This window comes from Anabrus simplex, chromosome 14, assembly GCF_040414725.1.
Source record: "Anabrus simplex isolate iqAnaSimp1 chromosome 14, ASM4041472v1, whole genome shotgun sequence".
Classification (NCBI taxonomy): Eukaryota; Metazoa; Arthropoda; class Insecta; order Orthoptera; family Tettigoniidae; genus Anabrus; species Anabrus simplex.
In genome coordinates this window covers 91501394-91526352 of record NC_090278.1, presented here as the reverse complement: position 1 = coordinate 91526352, position 24959 = coordinate 91501394, and the positions used below count along the sequence as shown (strand labels likewise).

Below are 24959 nucleotides of genomic sequence, written 5' to 3'. Positions count from 1 at the left end.
TGGCTCAGCGCACAGTCTGCACGTGGTCTGCCCTCATGCTGTTCCTAGTACTAGGCAGCACGGCGATACATGCAGCCCCAGTCAACAGCAAAACACTTTCATCCACTGAAGCCTTGGTAAGTACTCCACCTGAACATTTGGTAGGTGATCTAGTAGTTCAAATTATGTTTAAGTATTTAAGAAGTGTGTAGTCAGGCAAAGGTCATAAATTCCTCCAAAACTAAGACAGAAAATAATTAGGAGCCCAGGCACCAAAAATCTGCTTTTGGAAAATTTCTTGTTAACGGAATTAAAATCCACAGCTTCCTTACAGAATCTACAGGGTTAGGAATTGAATGAATGAAGTCCTCATCTAATGGTGAGGATAGGTACTGTGGTGGCTGCCGAAGCCTGTCGCAATGGTTAACGACTGACAGATAAAATGAAATTATATTGTCGAGGATTGCTTGAACGAAAGATGAAAGGGAAAAGCGGAGTACCTGTCCGGCCTCCGTTTCGTCCAGCTGAAATCTCACATGGAGTGACCAGTGTTTGAACCACGGAACCGAGCGAATGAGAGACCGGCACACTGCCGCCTCAGCTACGGAGGCTTTCCTTGTGGCGAATATTACTTAATATAAAAGCTTTATTCTGAGAGTTCAGTAGCAATCAGTGTTAATAATCATAATTAAATTAGCCATAGGGGTTCTACAGGGATACAACCTTTGACCCTAACTATTCATAGCCTACAAAGTACATTAATGGAAACCGTGATATACCTATGTAGAATTCCCTAAAATGACAGAATATTAAGAAGTTTTCTTGTATCTGAAACCTATAGTGAATCTCATTTTGTCAGCCAACGTAATTCATTGGGAACATTAAACTTATATCGAATGGTGAGAGACCTAAGGCCGTTTGAAAGAAATGCAGGGAATTAGAAATTCAATAATTTAACTGCATGAAATGTTCGGAGATTAGCAGTGTAGTGAGGGAAGTTGAATCAAATTGTACTGAGGCTAATGTACGGATTTCGTAGGTGCTTTCAAAAACACTTCATTTAATAATGACACAAGTTGGTATAAGAAATTATTTTGATGTCGTAAGGTGGACTTAGAGTATCTTATTAATAAGATTAAGGTAATAGACATTAAACAGATGAGAGTAATTAGTTATTTAAATCAATAAGAACAATGGTAGGAGGGTTGTTTGACCGTAGAAAGAAGGCTAAATTATCAGTGAACTCCATTCAAGAACTTTCTTGGATAGAGGGGATCATCTGATGGAAGTATAAGGTGATAAGATTTCCTACGAGGATCCGAGTATTGGCCGCGTGAAGGGTAAGAAACCTTTACCGGGCGAGTTGGCCGTGCGCGTAGAGGCGCGCGGCTGTGAGCTTGCATCCGGGAGATAGTAGGTTCGAATCCCACTATCGGCAGCCCTGAAGATGGTTTTCCGTGGTTTCCCATTTTCACACCAGGCAAATGCTGGGGCTGTACCTTAATTAAGGCCATGGCCGCTTCCTTCCAACTCCTAGGCCTTTCCCATCCCATCGTCGCCATAAGACCTATCTGTGTCGGTGCGACGTAAAGCCCCTAGCAAAAAAAAAGATACCTCAATGCCATTTATAGTAAAAAGAAGTCCCCCCATCGGTATAATAAAACAATAATAATAATAATAATTTTAAAATATTTAACGTAACTTCGACTGATATTGGTTGTAGGAGATTCCAAACTGGGAGTTTGATTATTGAACAGGGCCAGAATTCACCTGGTGAGAAGGAAAACTGCGGAGAGGTTGAAATGGTTGATCTCCCAACAATAAGCCTAGATATTCGCTGCACGTACCACAAAGCCATGTTCGGTACTCGTTATTCTTCTGTCCTCCATAGTTTCATGGGAAATTTCCAACGTCATTCTAACTTTCGGGTGAATATCAGGAAAATGCTACTTCCCAGCTTTGAACGTGTTAGAGGCAAGGATTTAGAAATGCAAACCGAGTTATGGTATTTTTCTTCTTAAGGTCAGCCACGTGAGACTGCCGAAGATGGTATTTAGAACTTGATATGCACAGCGCACGAGATGAACGGAATAGATGCATCTAATATATTCGTACGCATGTCTCACACCTGGCATTCCCGACACGCAATCGAGAAATGTTAATAGGACGAATTAACGAGGAAATTCAGGAAAGAAGACTCGAAAGGCATGAGCGATATTAACGCATGTCTTTTTAGAAATCTCTCTGCTTCCTTCTCTACTGATACGTACGCTCTCCCTTTCCTTTATTAAAATATTTATTTATTATTTCTTTAATATTATGGCTCCTGCAGACATACTCCTGTTTTAAACATCGCTCATATTTTCCTTCCTTCTCCTCCAATATCTTGTCCTTTCTCAAGATTTTTCTTCCCTTCTATTTTCGTAAGCGAGCCCGGCGGAGCAGGACGCTCCGGGTTCGATGTACGGCTAGATCAGTTATTTTTACCTGCATCTTCTATGTTTAAACAATTTTATTTACGTCACACCGACACAGATAGATCTTATGATGACGATGGGAGAGGAAAGGGCTAGGAGTGAGAAGGAAGCGGCCGTGGCCTTAATTAAGGTACAGTCCCAGCATTTGTCTGGGGTAAAATGGAAAACCCATCTGCAGAGCCCACTCCCTCCCGACTGAAAGTGCAACCAACTTGCTCGCTCACATTGTCTTGCTCTTCTCCACGTTGATTATTATTTCGTAAAGATTCCTTAGCCCGTCTCACGGTCTAGTGATTGCGAGCTTGCCTCTTACCTGAAGGTCCCTGTTTCGACTCCGGGGCATGCCAGGGATTTTTCACGTTAACCTGAAGGCCAGTTTGGGATCGAGGCGGACTACGTTTGAATATTCAAAGAGTTATCTGACGGTAAGATACAAAGCTAACAAATACGACCGAAATGATTACGGATTACTCGTAATCTGCAGTATTACAGGATGGCCAGCGGTCACTTGGTAAGCCAACGCCCATTAGGGCTGTGGTTCCGTCGGGGAGAGGTGAAACCCGTTATCAATCTCTTATCGTTGTCTTTAGCTCAGACCGTGGTAAATGATAAAGTTGTCTGATTCATTACTTCCTTTCATCAACCACAAACAGTTTCGTACAGTCAAATATCATGATAAGACTCGCTGCAAGAGTTATGTCGCCAAGGAAATCTCCTGTAGCATCCAGTATACAGCTTCTAAGAACAGACTTCGCCATGGAATACTACAACTAGGTTGTAATTACCGCAGCTTCCAGTGTTTGTAAGCAATGGACTGTGAGCTCATTACATCCGAGTTGGCACATTTCCTCTGAGGCGATATGAGGACTCACATGTTTACAAGAACTAAAAAAAAGGAAAAACAAAGAAAGTGGTTGGCGGATTGTGTAGGAGTTCCCTAGGGAAGCGCTAGCCTGTTGTGTAACGAAGTTCTTTACGTATCTGTTTCCACAGTTGTGCGGTCAAATTCCACATGAGAGTTGATGGTATTTTAAAATAACATTAACATCTAAAGTGAATAATTATATTGTGTGTTTCTTTGCTAGACTAATCTGATAAATGTTACTCTCCTTTTATCTTATCAATATTCATGTAAAAATTCCCAGTGGATAATGTTGAACACATTTCCTAGCAAAGTAGAGGTTCCCTTAATACGAACAACGTAAAACTAAGCAATTTCCTCAATCGTCCCGAAAGATGAAGGGATTCAAGTCCCAGAAAAGTTTAAAATTGTCAATCTTGGATAGCTCTATCAAATTAAAAAAAACATATTTCAGAATTCTCTACGGGCCTATGCAGTTCGGGAAAAGGAGCCTAAAATCTCTTGTTTCTTTACTCGCCTTCTGTAATGTGTTCCTTTGTTCAATACACTCAGGCGTTTGTGATTTTGGAAAAATATCCACACCGAATGTAGTTATACGGGCTTAAGTGAAACTCTGCATTGACTCACATTAGCGTTGGTAGTGGTAGAAAAAGGCAAACTGCTAACCTAATCGACCAGATAACGATGATTAAGGAATTTTTAGAAATAAAGAAAGAAAATCCTCTCATACTTCATTATATTATATTATATGCTTAGCTCATACCCCTAGGATGTTGTTTACCTAAATGGCCTAGAAGTGTGAATTTCTTCTTTAGGTATTCGCATTTCTCTGAGAAGTTGCACTCTCTAGTCATGAGAGCGAGCGTGTCATATGAACACCACATCTTGTAGGAAAGTTCTTACTTGAGGTGCATTTCCTACTCTCTTCATTAACGATTACACTTCTAACTCAGATTATTATATATTTTATATACTACTTCAGCCTTCAAACTTGGAATAAAAGAAACTAACAGCTTATTATTGGGGAATCCACGAATAGTACAAGTGCGGCCTCACGTGTTTCACTGGAGACTTCAACGCGCGGTAGGAAAGTCAGTACGGGCGCGTGTGTTGTGCGTGGCAATGAAGTGATATTATCTAGCAGGAAATGAAGTAATCTTTATACAAACAAGTGGTGACGTTGTGAGCACATCTAAAAGTACACATACATACACTCTTTCACTAACACAGCGTAGTTTAATATGTTCGGAAGGGGAATTCCCTTGCTACCGTTAGTCATAAGCTGGAAGAGTCTTTGTTCGGAGCTCACTACTATTTACTATTCAAACAAGCCGCATTAGGACAGTGAGTGTCAAACATGGATAAGATGCATCAATCTGCATGCAATAAATTAATAATAATAATAATAATAATAATAATAATCATAATAATAATAATAATAATAATAATAATAATAATAATGTAAATCTTCAGAGATTAAGTTCTATACTCCTATAAACGTCCTGGAAGTCATCGGTGCCCAGTTGTCACACTTGAATAGTCTTTGAAGTTCCAACAACCAATCATATCTACAACTGAGACCGATTCCATGCAAGTGATTATAGTTTTATGGAGAAACAGAACAAAATATCTCCATAGTTTAACCATAAAATAACTGTGGGATAATCTCAGCAGTAAGGAGATTTATTTAACAATTGGCTTTACGTCTCACCTTGTTATGGCGACGATAGGACAGGAAAGGCCTAGGAGAGAGAAGGAAGCGGCCGTGGCCGTAATTAAGGTACGGCCCCAGAATTTGCCTAGTGTGAAAATGAGAAACGACGGAAACCACCTTCAGGGCTACCGACAGTGCGGTTCGAACCCACTATCTCCCGGATGCAAGCTCACAGCTGTGCGACCCTAACCGCAGTATAGGAGAATAATTGACTTGCCTATGCTCTTCTGTAATTCCTGTTTCATTTCCTAACATGCTTTACGTGTTTTCTACGGAATTACGTGAATGATAAGGGGTATTCTTGTATTTTTCTTCCAGAAATACCTTTCGCAATATGGATACATTCAAGGCAGTACGATGGATATGAGCGCTGGACTAATCAGGGCGGACGCTGTCAGTTCTGCTGTCAAACAGTTCCAATTATTTGCTGGTCTCACGCCGACAGGTAAGTCTCATACAAAATTATTACACTTCAACATTTTAAAGCACAATTTCACCCTCCTTAGTATTTTAAACCGTTGAAAATAACTTCTAAATTTACCATGTCCAGCGATAAACTGTGTAGGTATAAAAGTGTGTTCGAAGAATTTTGAAGTTAAAGGGTTGGAAAGAATAATTCCGCGAGAAATGTCCATTATGCTCTTTGTCCATATAGAATTGCAACCCTCCAACGTCAAGAAGCTGAAATCTATATTCCATCGAGCTGAGGATCTTGTTGACATGTCCACCCTCTCACTTCCAACAGTTCCAGCATAAACTTTTACCCAACTAAAATAGATATGCAAGTTTGTGTGTGTCATTCACAAAATCAGCGAGTGATGTGAGCCTCATGGGTTGCCATATTTATATCTTCATAATCTTTTCCCTCTTGGAGCTAAGAGGAATATTATGAGGCAATCAATTTTGACGTTACCATTCTTAATCGTTGATCCAACCCCGTTTTGTGAGTGGTTTAGATTCCCGATTAGTACAAGGATCATCATTCAGGACTGAGGGGTGGAATAGGGTTTAGTCAGGTTAATTCTTGAGAAATTGAGGAGAAAACGATCAGTCAAGAGAACCAAGCAATACGACTGAAAATATTACACTTGCCAACGCAAATTCCGTGGGTAATCTAATTGGGCAGTAGTCACTTTCGCAAGCTTAGCACCCTGAGGGTTGTATGGGTTATAGGATTGTTTCATTGTAATCCATTTATTGGTTCATGAGACGTAATACTTCGACAATCGGCATATGGAATATCATTTTCCTTTCCCTTGCTGTTTACTGTCACGATAACTGAGGTATTCCGTGGTGGCGGAATACAGCAAAGTAGTAGTGGTAATGTACCTACCATTGCCTAAATTAAGGTATGGTTCATGTCTTCCATGAAAACGATAAACAAGGGGAGGCAATGTTCAGGTTACCACCTCTAATAGAACTCCAGATGAGTAAATGACACTGTCAATATCATTCAGATTTCTTCATGATAACTGCTGTGTTGTATTGTTTTCTAACGAAAACACTTGATGATAATGATGGTTGTTCTTTAAAGAGGCCTAACATCTAGGTCATCGCCCTCTAATGGTACGAAATGAGACGAAATGTAAAGACAGTTTAAAATTCTAAGATTCATACACTAAACAGAATTCAAGACGTGATGATAAAGAATGAATGGATGAATATGAATGTAACATAATCAGCGGATCGAACTCAAGATATTAAAAGTAAAAAATTATTCCAGAATCAATTCACTGACTAAATTCAAAAAGACATCGAGGAACAATGCTAAGGTCTTATGGCGACGATGGGATAGGAAAGGCCTAGGAATTGGAAGGAAGTGGCCGTGGCCTTAAGGTACAGCCCCAGTATTTGCCTGGTGTGAAAATGGGAAACCACGGGAAACCATCTTCAGGGCTGTCGACAGTGGGGCTCGAACCCACGATCTCCCGGATGCAAGCTCACAGCCGCGCGCCTCAACACGCACGGCCAACTCGCCCGGTGAGGAACAATGATTATGAACTGAAACCATCAGTGGATTCGACCCGCAATGCCTCACCTTCCCAGAAGCAAACTTAAAACATTGGTATACACTGACCAAGAGGCTGCTTCTAGAGCACAATCCTGAATCGATGATGCTTGTTGGCTAAGGGGGTCCAAAATCCGGGTCAGCAGCCGCTCATGATGGTACTTACCGCTAGTAAAGTTTGTAGAATGATGGTTTTTATCATGATGTGGTACTAATCACAGGCAACGCAGACTCAAGGCATCGCTCATGTAGTGGTACTAATGGTAACGAAAGTCGACTCATGGTGTTATGAATCACAGATGATCTCAGGGTTCTAATGTCACCATCTTTTCGTCGCCCGTTTCAGTCGCCTCTTACGATAGGCAGGGGATACCGTGGGTGTATTCTTCGTCTGCGACCCCCACCCACAGGGGTGGGTGACATAGAGAAGAAAGAAGGGATCCGACATAAGTATCGGATAAAGGAAGACAAGGGCCACGAACGGTGGGAAAATGAAAGACTCCCCAGGCCTCGAATGCTCTAATACCGTTCGGGTCGGAAAAGAACAAGAGTTGACCAAGGGAGGTCGGATAGGATAGTTGAATGTGAGGAGCCTGACACAAGTAAGTGGAAGCAATGCCAGGATTCAGCTAAGGTCCCTGTGGTCGCCAACCCACGCTCTCTAGTTGACAGGCCCTGGGGCCCCTTTTAGTCGCCTCTTAGGACAGGCAGGGGATGCCGTGGGTGTATTCTTCATTTGCGTCCCCCACCCGCAGGGGATATGACAGCACTACTTCACCACCTTTTTATATTCTCGTTCGGTGAGATACTTCGGTTCACACTACATCAACGTTGTGTTTTGGTAGGCCTACACAGAAGTTCTTGTAAGGCTGCATCCCTGATAGGTCTGCAAACCTTCGTACAGGATAGCATTGCAGGTGTAGGGCCCTTTGAAATTTGTTATGTGTACCGTAATAGGCGCGAGTAGGTTAGACTGCAAATGTATTTGAACAAGGCGCAAATGTATCCTAGCCGCACAACGGGTCTGCCGTGAGATTTGCATATATAAGCGAACCCCTAAAAGTAATGCTACTCTCCTACATAAGGGCACAGCGCCTAGATGGCACTGTTGTCTTGATCGGGCGAATTGGCCGTGCGGTCAGGGGCGTGTGGCGCGTGCTTGCATCCGGGAGATAGTGCGTTCGAATCCCACTGTCGTGAAGATGGTTTTCCGTGATTTCCCAATATCGCACCAGGCAAATGCTGGGGCTGTACTTTAATTAAGGCCACGGCCGCTTTTTCATACTCCTAGGCTTTTCATATCCCATCGTTGCCATAAGACCTATCTGTGTCAGTGTGAAGTAAAGCGATTAGCATAAAAAAACTTTCGCCTTGTTCAAATACGTTTCGGAGTCTAACCTACTCGCACCTATAATTCCCAGTAATAGCATTTCTGAATAATGTTAAGAATTTACACATCAGTATGTCTCATGTGGTACAGAAACAGCTAAGTTGGAGCATAAACTTGATTGGAACTTGTAACTAAGTACCAAGGGTCATCAGGAAAAATCTTCAGAGCTAAAAAAATCAAGCTGGCTCAGTAATCAGAGAGAAAACACGGCAAAGAAGTGAAGTGTGTGTAAACAAATCAGGTGACAGTGTTATCCGGGCGGATGTTGGGTGTTGATCTTGCCGGATACAGATAAGACGGCACTTGACCTTGGTACTACTCAGATATTCTCTCCACTCCTAGCGAATGAGATAACACTTCATAACATTGGTGATATTCTACCTCCCATTAAACACAAATCAGTTTAAAGTGCGATATTTTCCAGGAAATACTGGAGAGTTTTCCTTGCGATTGTTAACACCGTTGTGACAGCCTGTCTGCGTACTGTTGCAAGTACCTCTTTTTCAGTATAATTTCGCCGTATTTAACGATATCCATACCTGAAATCTGACTAAAATTCGACAGAACTATTTGTCATGTTTAAATGTCTGAGGCATATGTTATAAAGGGCCACGTGCGGATAACTGACGGCTGATTAAGAACTAATATTTCATTTAATGATTCACCCAATCAATACACTTCACTTTACACTTTTACAACTGAAAATACAGTTTATATTAAAATATTTTATTCATTCTTTGGTACATGTTTCGTCTTTCGATGGAAGGATGGAAAAGAGCTAGGATTGGGAAGGCATTGGTCGTGGTCTTACTTAAGGTACAGCCTGTTGTGAAAATAGGAAACCATGGAAAACCATCTAGAGGGCTGTTGACGGTGGGATTCGAACCCATTATCTCCTGGATGCAAGCTCAAAGCTCCGCGAACCTATTAGGCATAGCCAACTCTCCCAGTAACATCAATACTTTTTACTTTCAAATATCGAGCATGGTAGTTTAATAAGTAACATGTGCATGGGTAGAATGGAACATTATGCATTCCTTTTAAATTTGTAACCTTCTTTGTTCTGTTTCAGGCCAACTGGACGAAGCTACAGTTCAGAAGATGAACACGCCGCGCTGTGGAGTGAAGGACGTCATACCGCAAGGGAACTCCACCAGGAGCAAGCGTTACGTCCTGGCAGGTAAGACAAGTAGAGAACTTGGATGGGTATTAGCACGTTGAGTAACTTATGGGGAATAAATTCTGCCATCTTAACGTCTATATGACTGACTCGATGGTCGAATGATCAGCGTACTGGCCTTCGGTTCAGAGGGTCCATGGTTCGATTCCAGACCGTAACGGGGATTTTAACCTTCATTGGTTAATTCCAATTGCCTGGGGGATAGATGTTTGTGCTGTCCCCAACATCCCTGCAACTCACACACCACACATAACGCTATCCTCCACCACAATAACACGCAGTTACCTACACATGGCAGATGCCGTCCACCCTCATCGGAGGGTCTGCCTTACAAGGGCTGCACTCGGCTAGAAATAGCCACGCGAAATTAATTAAGGTATATATCAACTGAGAAAACAAACACGTAACGTTATCATAAGACTCCGCAATTTTTTTTTATGTAATAGGTTAGAATGCAAACTAAATCGGTTAGTGGAAACTGTGGTGCAACCCGATCTTCCACAATGGCAGGAGTATTATAAATTGTAGGAGATCTATAGGCTGTACCCCTAATGCCTATGCAAACCTTATAGCATAATCGTCGTACAGGGTAGTGTTAGGAAGTGACATGCAACCCGTTCTTCCATAATGAAGCAAGAGTAACATAAATTGTAGGAGTTCTATAGGCTGTACCCCTAATGCCTATGCAAATCTCATAGCATAACCGTTGTGGGGCAGAGAATAATCGTCAGAATTATAAGCTATCCGTACCTAGAAATCCGGACTCATAGTTATTATTACCAATTTTTATTCTTTTCAGAAAGCCATGGACTACGATTACAAAAAAATTTTTTTTATTAAGTTCCCTACCCTCATTAACACACCGTCATTCCTTACCTTGTTTCTCTTCTGAGAATATCCTTGTACTTCTTGATATATTCTCGGACTGATCCTGCATTTACACAGTTTCCTTTCTCAATAATTTTTCAGTTTTCCACGTCTTGTGTCTTAATTTCGTGATGGACTTCGTTCACTCATAGCAATTGACACTTTTTGTTCTTCTGGAGTGTGAGGATATTGTTTGCTTTTATTTCTACGTAAATTATTTCAGTGTGTACATGTAATAATTGGGGTTAATATTATTACATAGTCTGAGAAACGCACGATATCTGTATCACTAATTTAAGCTTGGGAAACACAAGGTGGCAATGCTATTCGCTGTTAAATTTAAAAATAAGAATAGGGACCTAATCCCATATTAACCTTAAGCGAATGAAAAGGTTGAGAAAGGGTTAAGCTGAAAGAAGACTTACAAATTTTATTAGAAGTAATGGTCACTTCCATTTCAAAATACTAGACTTGCAGGAGTTGTTCTTTTAGAACATAGGTGCAGAAGTATTTTGTGCCGAATAATACAAATGTGAGCGATTTAGCTTAGATTTTTGGCTACAGGGGTTCCTCAAGGGTGAAAACTTTCACCTCCAATGTTCATAATATATTCCATTAGTACTTAGGCAGGCAGCGTGGTAGTTATTATTTTTGAAGCCTCCGTATTGGTGCGAAGCATTTCTTAAACGAATATGACAGAAGAAAGCCAAGAGTGATTGTAAAACATATTATGCCTTAATTCTGTGTCTAGAATAGATTCCGCAACATTGAGAAATTATTTCCTTATTTCGAAGAAGCTACTGTATTTGACCGAGATCACACCCACGTACTTGTGTCTCAGGCTCGTCCGGTTGTCATGGCAACGACACTCCTGTCGCCAGTGCGGTCGCGGTGACTCAGCACGCCTTGGCTTCCTCCAGCAGATTTACTTATCTGACCTTGGGATACACCGACATCCCACTACAAGGATAAACAACTCCCCATGTTGACATCACAATAATATTTTGTACTTATATTGTAAACATGGATATGTTCTTGGGCTGGGACGTCTATCTGGAATTGATGTCATAAATTTTTCCAACATCATTGTAACCATGGAAACCAGTCCATCTATGTACACTAGGTCAGTAGCGCCATCTTCTCACTGTGCGCTTTCTTCCTGGAACTAAGAGCCTGAGAAAATGTCGTGCCAAGTGAAAAACGTTCTACTCCTCAGTCCAGAATTAAAATCCTTGAACTAGCCGGAAAGCGAACCCACGCCCTTGGAATCAGGGACACGTACGATGATAATAATAATAATAGAAAGTGAAAAGTTTCGCTTTTGCAAATGACCTAGCCGTCATAACTAAGAATAAGGAGGAAACCATGTGTGCTATTGAGACGTTACACAGAATAGCATCACAGGCAGGCCTTTAGATATCATTAGAGAAAACCAAGTATATGCAGAATTTTCAGCAAAAGAAGCAAGAAAGATAAAATGTCACTTATGCTAAACTGAAACATTGCACCGGACAAGTTGGCCGTGCGGTTAGGGGTGCGCAGCTGTGAGCTTGAATCCAGGAGACAGTGGGTTCTAACGTTACTGTCAGCAGCCCTTAAGATGGTTTTCCGTTGTTTCCCATTTAAACACCAGGAAAATGCTGGGGATGTAACTTAATTAAGGCCACGGCCACTTCCTTCCTCTTCCATCGTCGCCGTAAGACCTATTTGTGTCGGTGCGACCTAAAGCAAATAACAATACTGATAATAAATTACAAAACAGTTATTGTACCGGAAGTTCTATATGCATCAGAAAACTTAAATTCAGGAAGTCATTCTAAAATTAAAGATATTGAAAAAAGGATGTTAAATTCTTAAACAATTTTCGGTCCCACGCAATGAAATGGAATTTTGATTAAAAGGCGAACTGCCGACCTGTATCGACACGCAAGTACATTCATAAATACTGTACGGAGGGGACACGTTTTTAGGATGCATAATAATACACTCACAAGAATATTACTCAGTGTAATAAATTCATAAAACAGGAGATTAATTTGGATGGAGAAAACAAGAAGAGAGCTGAATGAATTAAAGGTCAGGGAAGACATAATTAAAAATAGCGAAGTCTTCAGGACCTCAGTAAATATATACACATATTTGTGGTGAAAACTAGCAGCAGGACTGGTGGAAAGTGGTCAGAAAAACGGAAGACGCAACATTGAGTTCCTGAAGAGATTTTGGAAGAACAGGAAGGCGAAAGTCATCAAGATAATCATCAAGTTCCAACGAAATAATAATATAATTCAAATTATATTTCCGAATTTCATTTCCTCACGAAGAAAAGTACGTTATATTTTTAGAAATAATGATGAAGTCACCAATACAGCTTCGTGTTAAGAACGAGTAAAGCAACAGTACCACTCTAACATGCCGATATTTTCAGAGTCTAGAGCATTCTAAGAACAGGAAGGTTCCGGGTGAGACTGAAACATGGAGATCACGAAAACAAAATCAGGGTTGACGTCAATACCACACTCTCCCGAATGCACGCCGAGGAACCATTAAGAAAATAATTAACAACTACACGGTGAATTAAACAGCTCATCACACACTTTATACTGTCGACTGAGATAAGGATATTGTTGATAAGAAAACCTCATGACTTATGACAGAATAATGCACTCTTATTTGCAATTGATGTCTAAAAAGTTGTTCCGGAAGTAATTTTACGTTCTTATTTGTATTCATGAAACTGTTAGGTAACACTTTATGTAATGGGCCAGTTCTGAGAGAGACCAATACTTTTCTTACGTGAGCTCTTCTACTGAATGGAGTTGTAGAAACATCTGCATGCGGTGTCGTGTCTGTTAATTACACTACCGGCTTCCCAGTACACCGCTACTGCTGCACAGCTGTTTCTCACAATATTCCGAGCACTTTTGTGCAACCTTTGCTATCAGGCGTGTGTGATAACCGACTCGCTATCTTATCACCAGATCTCAACTCACTATCCATGCGTGTGATGTTATTTAAATGAACTTCACGCTTTCTTTGCTTCGTCTGTGAGTTTAAACTGCGAATCGAATCGAATCGAATCGAATCGAATCGAATCGAATCGAATCGAATCCAATCCAATCCAATCCAATCCAATCCAATCCAATCCAATCCATTCCAATCCAATCCTTTTTCATCTTTTCTAGTTCTTGTATCAAATAGTCCTGGCGAGGGTCCCATACACTGGAAACGTGTTCTAGTTGTGGTCTTACCAGAGACTTATATCCTCTCTCCTTTATTTAATAATAATAATAATAACAATAATAATAACAGCTTTACGCCCCACTAGTTTTTCTTACGGTTTTCGGAGACGGCAAGGTGCAGTAATTTAGTCTCGCAGGAGTTTTAAGTGCCAGGAAATGTGTCGACTCTAGGCTGACGTATTCGAGCACTTTCAAATACCACGGACTGAGCCAGGATCGAACCTGCCAAGTAGGGGGCAGAAGGCCAGCGCTCTACTGTCCGAGCGATTTAGCCCGGCCTCTTACTTCCTTACTATACAATCCTTAAATAGTCTCATAACCATGAGAAGAGATCTTAACAACATCGTTAATATGATTACCCCAATGAAGATCGCTCCTTATATTAAGACCTAAGTACTGGTAGTATTCCACTGAAGTACTTTTTTTTTTTTTTTTTGCTAGGGGCTTTACGTCGCACCGACACAGATAGGTCTTATGGCGACGATGGGATAGGAAAGGCCTAGGAGTTGGAAGGAAGCGGCCGTGGCCTTAATTAAGGTACAGCCCCAGCATTTGCCTGGTGTGAAAATGGGAAACCACGGAAAACCATTTTCAGGGCTGACGATAGTGGGATTCGAACCTACTATCTCCCGGATGCAAGCTCACAGCCGCGCGCCTCTACGCGCACGGCCAACTCGCCCGGTCCACTGAAGTACTATCACGTTACCAACATTGTAATTAAAACTGAGAGGTCTTCTCCTCATGGTGAAAGTAGCAACATGAATTTTCATCCAATTTACAATCATACCATTGTGTCTGTCGATCTCGCAACCTTGCCCAGGTTCCCCTGCAATCATTCACAATCCTGCTAGCGTTTTACTATTGTACACAGTATAACATAATCCACAGACAGCCTTATCTGTGGTTCCGGTAATTTACTCATATCATTTAAGTATATAAGATAACATAAGGATCCATCTTCAGAAATTGATAACGCACTTTACACTTCAGAGACCGTATTTCGAAGAGAAAGTAGAACTTTATAACCATATTTTCTTATTCGTGATCAGAAGGGTGGTATAAAGAGGTCCTATCCTTCCAAATATAACAATCAGAAACTACCCAGTCCCCGACATTGTAAAAATAACTCGAAGAATTTAAATCAACGGCCTATTCGGGATTCGAACTTGGGATATTCAGGATTGAAAGCTGCTATGCTATTCATTTAGCTAAGCAGTCAGGCGGGAGGAAAGACGAATGCAGTTTTAAACCCTCACAGATATTTCAAAAGCCAGACGTTTGGTGGAAGTAAATAACACTTTTCATTTTAAATATGTTGAAAAGGAAACTGGGAAACTTTGGCTATGAAATATCTTAAATGCAGTACTACTGTAGTCAATGAGGTCGTTGTGTAGGCAAGCCGCGTACACTCACTACAGTGAGTGACTTCCTGGAATGGCGCCTGCAGTGTAGGCAACACATAGTACACCTTTGTAAGTACTACAGCGAATAATAGAATGGACTAGCGCTTACAGTGTAGGCAACACATTGTACACCTATGTAAGTACTACAGTGAATAACAGAATGGACTAGCGCTTACAGTGTAGGCAACACATTGTACACCTATGTAAGTACTACAGTGAATAATAGAATGGACTAGCGCTTACAGTGTAGGCAACACATTGTACACCTATGTAAGTACTACAGCGAATAATAGAATGGACTAGCGCTTACAGTGTAGGCAACACATTGTACACCTATGTAAGTACTACAGTGAATAATAGAATGGACTAGCGCTTACAGTGTAGGCAACACATTGTACACCTATGTAAGTACTACAGTGAATAATAGAATGGACTAGCGCTTACAGTGTAGGCAACACATTGTACACCTATGTAAGTACTACAGTGAATAATAGAATGGACTAGCGCTTACAGTGTAGGCAACACATTGTACACCTATGTAAGTACTACAGTGAATAATAGAATGGACTAGCGCTTACAGTGTAGGCAACACGTTGTACACCTATGTAAGTACTACAGTGAATAACAGAATGGACTAGCGCTTACAGTGTAGGCAACACATTGTACACCTATGTAAGTACTACAGCGAATAATAGAATGGACTAGCGCTTACAGTGTAGGCAACACATTGTACACCTATGTAAGTACTACAGTGAATAATAGAATGGACTAGCGCTTACAGTGTAGGCAACACATTGTACACCTATGTAAGTACTACAGTGAATAAGTGCATGGACCGGCGCTTACAGTGTAGCCAAAACGTTGTACACCTTTGTACTACAGTCAATATGTTCGTCGACTGGCGCTAAAATTCAAGGATCAGACTATTTTGACCTACAGTACCTTTTGACGTCTTTTCCCTGTCGTCGTGATCCAGGCGATTTCGACGTGATAAATCTCAGACGTTTTGCAAGCGGATTTTGCTAATTTTTGGAAGAACTTAAAATTTGCCCGTTGCTCACACTATGAAATTCTCATGTTCCGCCACTGCATTCAACTAGCCTTCACATCCGAGACCGTAGTTCTGCTTATACTCTAAGCACACAACTGCCTCTTGCTGTGGCTGCCAAGGAACTGTCACATCAACATCCTGTGCTGAAAATTCTCCGCTCTTGTGCACCATAGAGACACTAGACGGCCAGTCCACGAACTTAACGACTTTACTACGTATATCCCTAATCCAATTTAGATCGATAATTTCAGGCGCTCCAGTTAATAACCAATCTTCGACCAGGTTCCTTAAGCATGCTGAGGTGTCTAGGACACAAATTGGTACTTTATGTAATCCCTACTCTATCTGTCGATCGCAGTGATATTGAGAAAACGAGAATGCTTCAAGAGCTGTAAATGGTACCAGTTATAGACTGTTATGTCTTCTTTGCAAGAAAAATACGGTGTCGAACAGTTGTCTTCCACATATGTACTTGAGAAACTAAGATAGGTGCCAGTTATGGGTTAGAAGAATAATGCAATGATGACCATCAAAATGGAACTGATCAGTGAAAAATACTATCATTCTGCGAAGTACACGGATCTTTTTTTCATTCTGGCGTTTATCTCTATCGATAAACACGAGATTGAGAAGCTCACCATGGTTGTTAACGCGCCAAGTCTAAGTAATCTGATACCGTGGTTTTCCGGTTCGTTGAAAATATTTTAACCATAAGAATGTTGGCCGGGAGAGTAGGGGAGGTGAGGTGGTGTCATACACTTTATAATCACTAAAATGCATGCCAAAAGCTTGAATTAAATTCCAAACCTCTCCGCAGTGCTCATGTGGAGTAAGGGCATCCTACGCTGTTGATCGTGATTCCTTTTCGACAGTTGTATGTAGCTTTCTCAAGAGTACGCAGATACATAGACGTCAAAGTACAACTCGGAGCTACGAATGCACTAAAAATGCCACAATACCTGTTTTCATTCCATTCGAATGGTGTATAAAACCTGGAAGTTGTAAATTTTGTTCATAAGATATATTAATAGTCCATTTAGAATTCCAGTTAATTTATATATAGTAATTCAGACTGTCGAAGACAAGGCTGAGACTGTAATTATGAAAAAATCAATGTCTGGCGATATTGGCGGCCACTCGATATTCATGATTGTGTGTGTTCCTATGTTTATTTCAGGTACTAGGTGGCGCAAGCAGCATCTCACCTACACGTTAATGAACTACCCGTCCTACATGCAACCCTCGATAGTGCAGAGTGAAATAGCACGAGCCTTCAAAGTTTGGTCGGATCACGTGGATCTCACCTTCTCCCCAGTCCCGTATGGCTACAAGGCTGACATTGTGATCATGTTCGCTAGTGGGGAACACGGTGATGGGAACCCCTTCGATGGACGTGGAGGAACCCTGGCGCACGCTTACTTCCCCGAGCAGGGAGACGTGCACTTCGACAACGCGGAATTTTGGACAGTCAAGAGCAACATAGGTGAGTTATATGTGATGCAGCCTCATATGAAAACAATATAAAGGTTCAGTTTCCATGGTGAGTTGGCTGTGTGTATCTGGTATCTCAAATATTAATTAAAAATGAAATGGCCTATGGCTGTCAGTGCCGGCGAATTGCCAGTTGCAGGTGTTTTGAATTGACGCTCCGTAGGCGAACTGCGATTCGTGATGAGGTTAAAATGATGAAGAAGACGACACTTACACCCAGCCGCCGTGCCAGCGAAATTAACAATTTATGCTGAATTTTTTCCAACCTTTCCGGGAATCGCATCCGGGGCTCCTGTGTGCAAAGACCGGCATGCTAACCTTTAATCATGGAGCCGGACGAATATTCGAGCGATCAGTCAGAAAGACTATTAAAGGAGTGTTGAAAGTAGAGCACAGGTGTTTCGGGGATAGAATATATCGCGTGGTTGTTAGTACGGGTATTAAAAGGAAGTGAATGGGCAAAGCTCAGGGTTCTTGGGAGGTAGTACAATTAATTAACAAGTAATAAAGTGTACTTTTAACAAGGTGATTCAGAGAATAAATAGAATGTACACATTGTTTTTGTTGGGTCATCAGTCCATAGACATGTTTGATGCAGCCCTCCATGCCACCCTATCATGTACAAACCTTTTCATTTCTACGTAACTATTGCATCATACATCTGCTCTAATCTGCTTGTCATATTCATACCTTGGTCTTCCTCTACACTTCCCTCAAAAACCAACTGAACAAGACGTGGATGTCTTGAGATTTGCGCAATCATTGCGTCTCTCCTTCTCGTCAAATTTCCCTAAATCGATTTCCTCTCCCCAATTTGATTCAGTATCTCTTCATTTGTGATTCGATCTACCCAGCACCCCTTCAGCATTCCTCTGTAACACCAAAATCTTCTACTCGCATTCTCTGTGAGATAGCTGTCGTCAATGCTTGACTTGTATATGCCACACTACGGACGAAAGTCTTCAAAAACATCTTTTTAATCCCTATATCACTGTTCGAAGTGAGAAATTTTGTTTTCTTAGAAAAGGTCTTCCTTGCTTGTGCTAGTCTGCATTTTATGTCCTCCTTACTTCTACCATCATTATTCATTTTACTACCAAAGTAACAATATTCATCTATTTCCTTTAAGACTTCATTTCCTAATCTAATATATCCTGCATCACCTGGCTTTGTTCGACTGCACCCCATTACTTTTGTTTTCGACTTATTTATTTTCATCTTGTACTCCTTACACAAGACTCCGTCCATACCATTCAGGAATTTCTCTAGATCTTCTGCAGTCTCTCATAAAATAACAATATCATCGGCAAATCTCAGTGTTTTGGTTTCCTCTATTTGGATTGTGATTCCCTTTCCGAATTTTTCTTTGATTTCCTTTAGAGCATGTTCTATACAAAGACGGGGAGGGCGGGGGGGGGGCGGACAAACTGCATCACTCTTTTCGAGAATGCTGCTTTTTCCAAAGTCCTCGATTCTTAGCACTGCAGACTAATTCTTATACAGATTGTAGATAATTCTTCGTTCTCGGTATCTAATCCAGATCACCTTCAGAATCTTGGTCCAATCGACATTATCGAAGACGTATTGTAGGCTAGCATAAAAAAACATAACCGATATATAATCAGATATTTTGTGATCGAAAATTAAATTAAGTCAAAATATTTGGTTTATTGAAGTGTTCAGAATGTACTGTGTAGAGATTTGAGGATTTCCGCTCAATCATTGCAATTTTTAATCACTCTTAGTGACTCATAATATTTAAAAAATATGCAGTACATGTTTCTTCTCCTAGGAGGCATCTTCAGCTGCCTAATACAGTTTAAATTAAAATAAACATAACAAACATTGACAACGATCTAGTATAGCGCAACTTTTTAAGTCCTAGAATCAAACTAATGAGTATGCACTGAGTACATTTGAAAAGATGCTTAGAACAAAATCTTGAGTCATAAAATTAGAGTATTACAATTAGAAAAAAACATCCATTGTTTCTTAAATTTACAATAATCACAATTTAAAATCTTCTCTTTAAACTAAAATTCTTGCTTCTTATAATTAATGTAAAATACATTATTCATAAGTTTCCACAATTAATCCTGAATGAAGCGGGGAGAATTCCTCAAGGTTGAAAAGAACGAGGTATTGAACTATTAAGGCAACAAAAGTTGTGGAATTCATGTGTGCAGTGTTCAGTAAAGATATTTTAATTTGCTATTGATGCTTTCACCGCCCGTACTTATAGACATGATGCTGTATAGGCTTTTGGGCTTATGCCATGTCATGAGAAGGAGAAGAAGAAGAAGAAGAAGAAGAGGAAGAAGAAGAAGAAGAAGAAGAAAATCTCGACTGTCCACGAGAAAGGCTTCATAAACAATGACTTTTTGAAATTCGACACTTTCTAATAAACACATTAGTTTGCATTCTAACCTAAAATCCCCGAGTCTACTGATCAGGTTAGTTCTGTCACCTGAAAAATAAATCACTTTAACGTTTCAGGAACCAACTTCTTTCAAACCGCTGCCCACGAGATCGGACATGCTCTGGGTCTGAATCACTCCGAGAACCCAGCAGCACTAATGGCACCCTTCTACCAAGGATACCAGCCCTACTTCCGGCTGCACAAGGATGACATCGCAGCCATACAAGTGAGTACAATTGTCACAACATGATGCGTGTGTTCTCCGGACTCCCATTAATGAACATTCACCTTCCTTTGTTCTTAGTCCTCTTCCACATAAAAGATACCCCCCGATCCACAAAGTTTCCTGTCGTATTCAGCAACCATCAGTGGAATTCATGATTCGTTGTGTCGATTTTCTTTCGGCTCCAGTTTCTATCTCACAATCATCTCTGATCAGTTACACTAAAGATAACACTCAAAATCACTGAAATGCCTATTTGCCTCCCACATTCCATTTCACTTCTGAATAATTCCAATTATTCATCTTGAAATCTTCTGCACTGTTTCACATTACAATAAGATCAGGGGTGTGAAACCAAATACACTCCCATAAAATATCCATATACAACCTGAAAAACATTGGTGAGAAGTCAGGCCCTTGGGGTACGCCCGGCACTAACGTATGTCCAGAACTCAGGCCGTCAATATTCACTCCCAGTTTGCACAACATTATCATTTCTAAGTGCACAATGCCTGACATTATATATCCAATCATTGATCACCACTGGTCTGCATTTAGGGCAGCTGCTCAGGTGCCTGATTCCCTATCCGTTATTTACGCAGTTTTCTTAGAAATTGCTAATAATTTGGAAATTTATTGAACATATCCTTCGGTAGATTATTCCAAAATTATTCCAGTCCGTAACTCCTATTCATATACACGAATATTTTCCCCCAATCTGCCCTCTTTAATTACAACTTTATCTTCATACTGTGATGTTTCCCCCCTGTTAAAAACACTACTCCAACATATTCATATAGTAACGTCATTCCACACCATATTTCCACTGGCAGCTCGGAACATATCACTTAGTTGAGCAGCTCGTCTCCTTTCTCTTAAATGTTTCCAGCCCAAACTTTACAACATTTTCGTAACGCTCCCGTATTGTCGCAAATCACCCAGAACTGCTTTTAGCTTTACGTTGCACCGACACACCGAGGCGATGGGAGAGGAAAGGGCTAGGAGTGATAAGGAAGCGGCCGTGGCCTTATTTAATGACAGCCCCGGCATTTGCTGGTGTGAAAATGGGAAACCACGTAAAACGAACCATCTTCAGTCACCCAGAACTAATCGAGCTGCTTTTCTTTGGACCTTTTCCCTGTTCTCGAATCAAGTAATCCTCGTAAAGGTTCCCTAAACTTTAACCATACTCTAGTTGAGTCTTACAAGAGACTTACAAGACATCTCCTTTACATCTACAACCCCTAAATACCCTCATAACCATGTGCAGAGATCTGAATCCTTTACTTGCAATCTCATTTATGTGATTACCCCAATGAAGGTCTTTCCTTATACTAACACCTAGATATTAACAATGATCCCCAAAAGGTATTTTCACCCCATCAACGCAGTAATTAAAACCGAGAGGACTTTCCCTTGTGAAAAACAAAACCTGATTTTTAACCCCGTTTATCATCATACCATTGCCTGCTGATCATCTCACAGTATTTTAGAGGTCTTTCTGCAGTTGTTGACAATCCTGTAACTTATTTATTTCTCTATAGCGAATAACGTCATCCACAGAAATCCTTATCTCTGATTTCAGTTCTTTACTCGTAGAGTAATCTTAGAAAAACTGTCAGCTTTCTTGGTGGTTTTAATATTCTTTTTCTCTTCCTGATTTTTCAGCACGTGTATGCTAGATACACTCGATTTCAATATACGCAGAACAGAGGACAGAAAAACCAATGGTACAACAGCAACAGACGGGGTTTCTCCATAGGTAAGTTTACAAAAATGATTCGCCTTGAAAGCATTCCCATCCTGTCCCGCAATACACGTTCCATTCAACTGCTTGTGTGCTGCGGGTCGGCGTCTCTGCGCCTTGCTTATCATTCCAGATCCTTTAGCCCTTGAACTTTCGGCACAATTGTTTAATTTCTCGTTTTTCGTAGTGTGCAGACCTCTACTTTGTCTGCGAAGAAATGTTTTCAGCATTAACAGTAGTTATTTTTGTTACCATGCAGTTGGTCTGATCGAATGCGAACAGTTCTTTTGTCATATTGTACATTTTTGTAGTAAAGCGGGAAGAATCAGTGCCAGGTTCAGCTGCAGATCTGTATAAGGTAGGAACTTTTTCTTATACTGTGGAGGGGGGCTATGGAGAGGTCCTCCAGTAGTTTAAAGCTGTATCACGTAAGACGCACGGCTATGGGTGTCGGTGGCTGTCATGCTTACCGCTAGTCAGTTAGAGGTAATCCACAGCAAAACGAAGCTCACGAGATCCTTCCCAGTCTTCAGCAAGTGTCTGATGACCTCAATGATGCTCTTTTATTCTTGTTCGACACGTAATAATAAAAGCACTGTAGCTCAGATGGAACCGCCCGGCAACAGTCAACACAAGTTCAAATACCTGAAAATATAGTAGTTGTATCGAACTCGATGATGGAATTGCCGCTTTAATCACAATTCTCTGGCCTCGCGGTGTTTCTTACAATCTTGCTGAGTAGATCAGAACGCCCATGTTGGTGGGTTCAACTCCGGTCCAGTCCAGTAGTATTTGAAGGTGTCCAATACCGCTACTACCTCTGAGATGGTATCGGAAGATCTGTTTTGGCAATCCTGCCTTTCCCATTTTGTTAGCTTGGTTTCTCCAGTTTTATCTTCATATTCTTGCGAAATTTTTTGCCCTTAGTTCTTCCATCATTCCATCGTTTCTCTTGCTTTCCTCTACTGCGTGTCTCCTTTGCCGATTATCTATGCTTCATTGCCATACGAGAAACCTGGTCTATAAATGTTTAGCCCTGTGTTTCGCTGGATTAAAGTCAGGTTCTATTTCTGAACTGACAGTACGATTTTCTTAAATTCTGCAATGTTGTGATTGATATTAACATTTATGTCAAATGATAGGGAGAAGCTGAGGTTTTTGAAGGACTTATTTTGTCTAATTTGTGTTGTTGTTTGAGTCCTGTGCTAACCTTCAATTTCTACGTAACGACTACATCCTACATCTGCTCTTATCTGTTTTTCATATTCATAACATGCTCCAACACTGCCGTTCTTACCGCCTACAGTTCCCTTAAAAAACCATGTGTGCAAGTACTTGGGGTTTTAAGATTTGTCCTATCATTCTATGACTTCTCGTCAAATTTAGCCAAATTTCACCAATTCACTTCAGTATCCCTTCATTCGTAATTCTATCTACCCATTTACCTTCAGCATTCCTATATAACACTACATTTCAAAATCTTCTATTATCTTTCGTTTAGAGCTAGTTATCCTCTTATCGTCCATGTTTCAGTTCCATACAATGCCATGCTCCAGAGGAAAGTGTTCAAAAACATCTTTCTAATTCCTGTATCAATATTGGTTGTGAGCAAATTTCTTCCCCTAAGAAAGACCTTCCTTGCTTGTGCTGGTCTGAATTTTATGTCCTCCTTACATCTGCCATTGCTAGTTATTTTACTACAGAAGCAATAATATTCGTCTGCTTTCCTTAAGACTTCAGTTCCTAATTTAATATTTTCTGCATCACCTGACTTCGTTCGACTGTGCTCCATTACTTTTGTTTTGGACTTATTTATATTCATCTTGTATTCCTTCTCCCACACTGTCCATGACATTCAGAAATTTCTCCACATTCTCAGCAGACTCAGATAAAATAAAAATATCATCAGGAAATCTCAGGATGTTTACTTCCTTTTCTTGGATTGTGATTCCCTTTCCAAATTCGTCTTTGATTTCCTGTATCTGCTGTTGTATATAAACACTCCTTTCTGAATTGCTGTTTCCTTTTCAAAGCCCTCTACACTTATCGCTACAGACTGATTTTTTTATACAGATTGTAGATTTTCCCTGTATCTGATCTCTGTTACCTTCAGAATCTAAAATAGTTTGTTCCAATCAACATCATCGAATGTATTTCTATAACTAAGAAAGCATTGGACTTGGTCTTGTCCTTCTTAATTAGGTTCACTAGTTACAAACAAAATTTAGACATTAAACTCTGAATATTAAACATCTATTTTTACTTATATATATTTATTTTCATATGCTCAGTTATAATTTCCCTTTAGAACAGCATTCATTATGCTATTTTTAGAGACTACAAAGCCTTGTTTCTTTCTTTCACAGGAGCCGTCCACTGACGACAAGTGACGTTGCCATGACAACCAGACTGGAGCGGTTCTCGTCGAGATCTGCGATGCTGTGATATTACAAATATTGTAACTAATTAATTAATTTATTATTTAATGATCTTTTCACTTTTTGTGAGGAATGAGATAGCTGTATAGATATAATTTAATTTAAAACATCTATAATGATCCTCATAGTTGATAATAAGATATTCCATTATTAATTTCAAAAATCTCCCTTGGAATATGCCTTATGACCTACAAAATATATTGCATCAAATATAGCCTACGTTTTTTGAACAGGCACACGGTATTCAGTTTAGTTTATACAATTTTGTAAAGAATGATGTTGCAGTTTTACAGTTTCAAAAGAGATCTTAGGATCATGCAGCTTCTATCCAGTGAGCTCGCTAATTAATGTTTGGGCAACTTCGGCATCTCATATGAACTTTCATTCACTCAAAGTATCCACATTAGGTTGAGACCTCCATATTTTATTTCAGTCCAAATCCCATTGTTGGAGCACACGTTAAATGCCAGG

General features: G+C 40.4%; 1 protein-coding gene across 1 annotated transcript; it reads left to right on the top strand.

Annotated features, from left to right (window-relative positions):
* On the top strand, positions 1–24651 carry LOC137503019 (matrix metalloproteinase-24-like). Its single transcript, XM_068230387.1, has 7 exons — positions 1–116; positions 5351–5477; positions 9503–9610; positions 17348–17653; positions 20158–20306; positions 21972–22065; positions 24417–24651. Exons 1-7 carry the CDS (start codon positions 36–38, stop codon positions 24428–24430), a joined length of 879 nt encoding a protein of 292 aa, XP_068086488.1. The 5' UTR covers positions 1–35; the 3' UTR covers positions 24431–24651.
* The last annotated feature ends 308 nt before the right edge of the window (positions 24652–24959 follow it).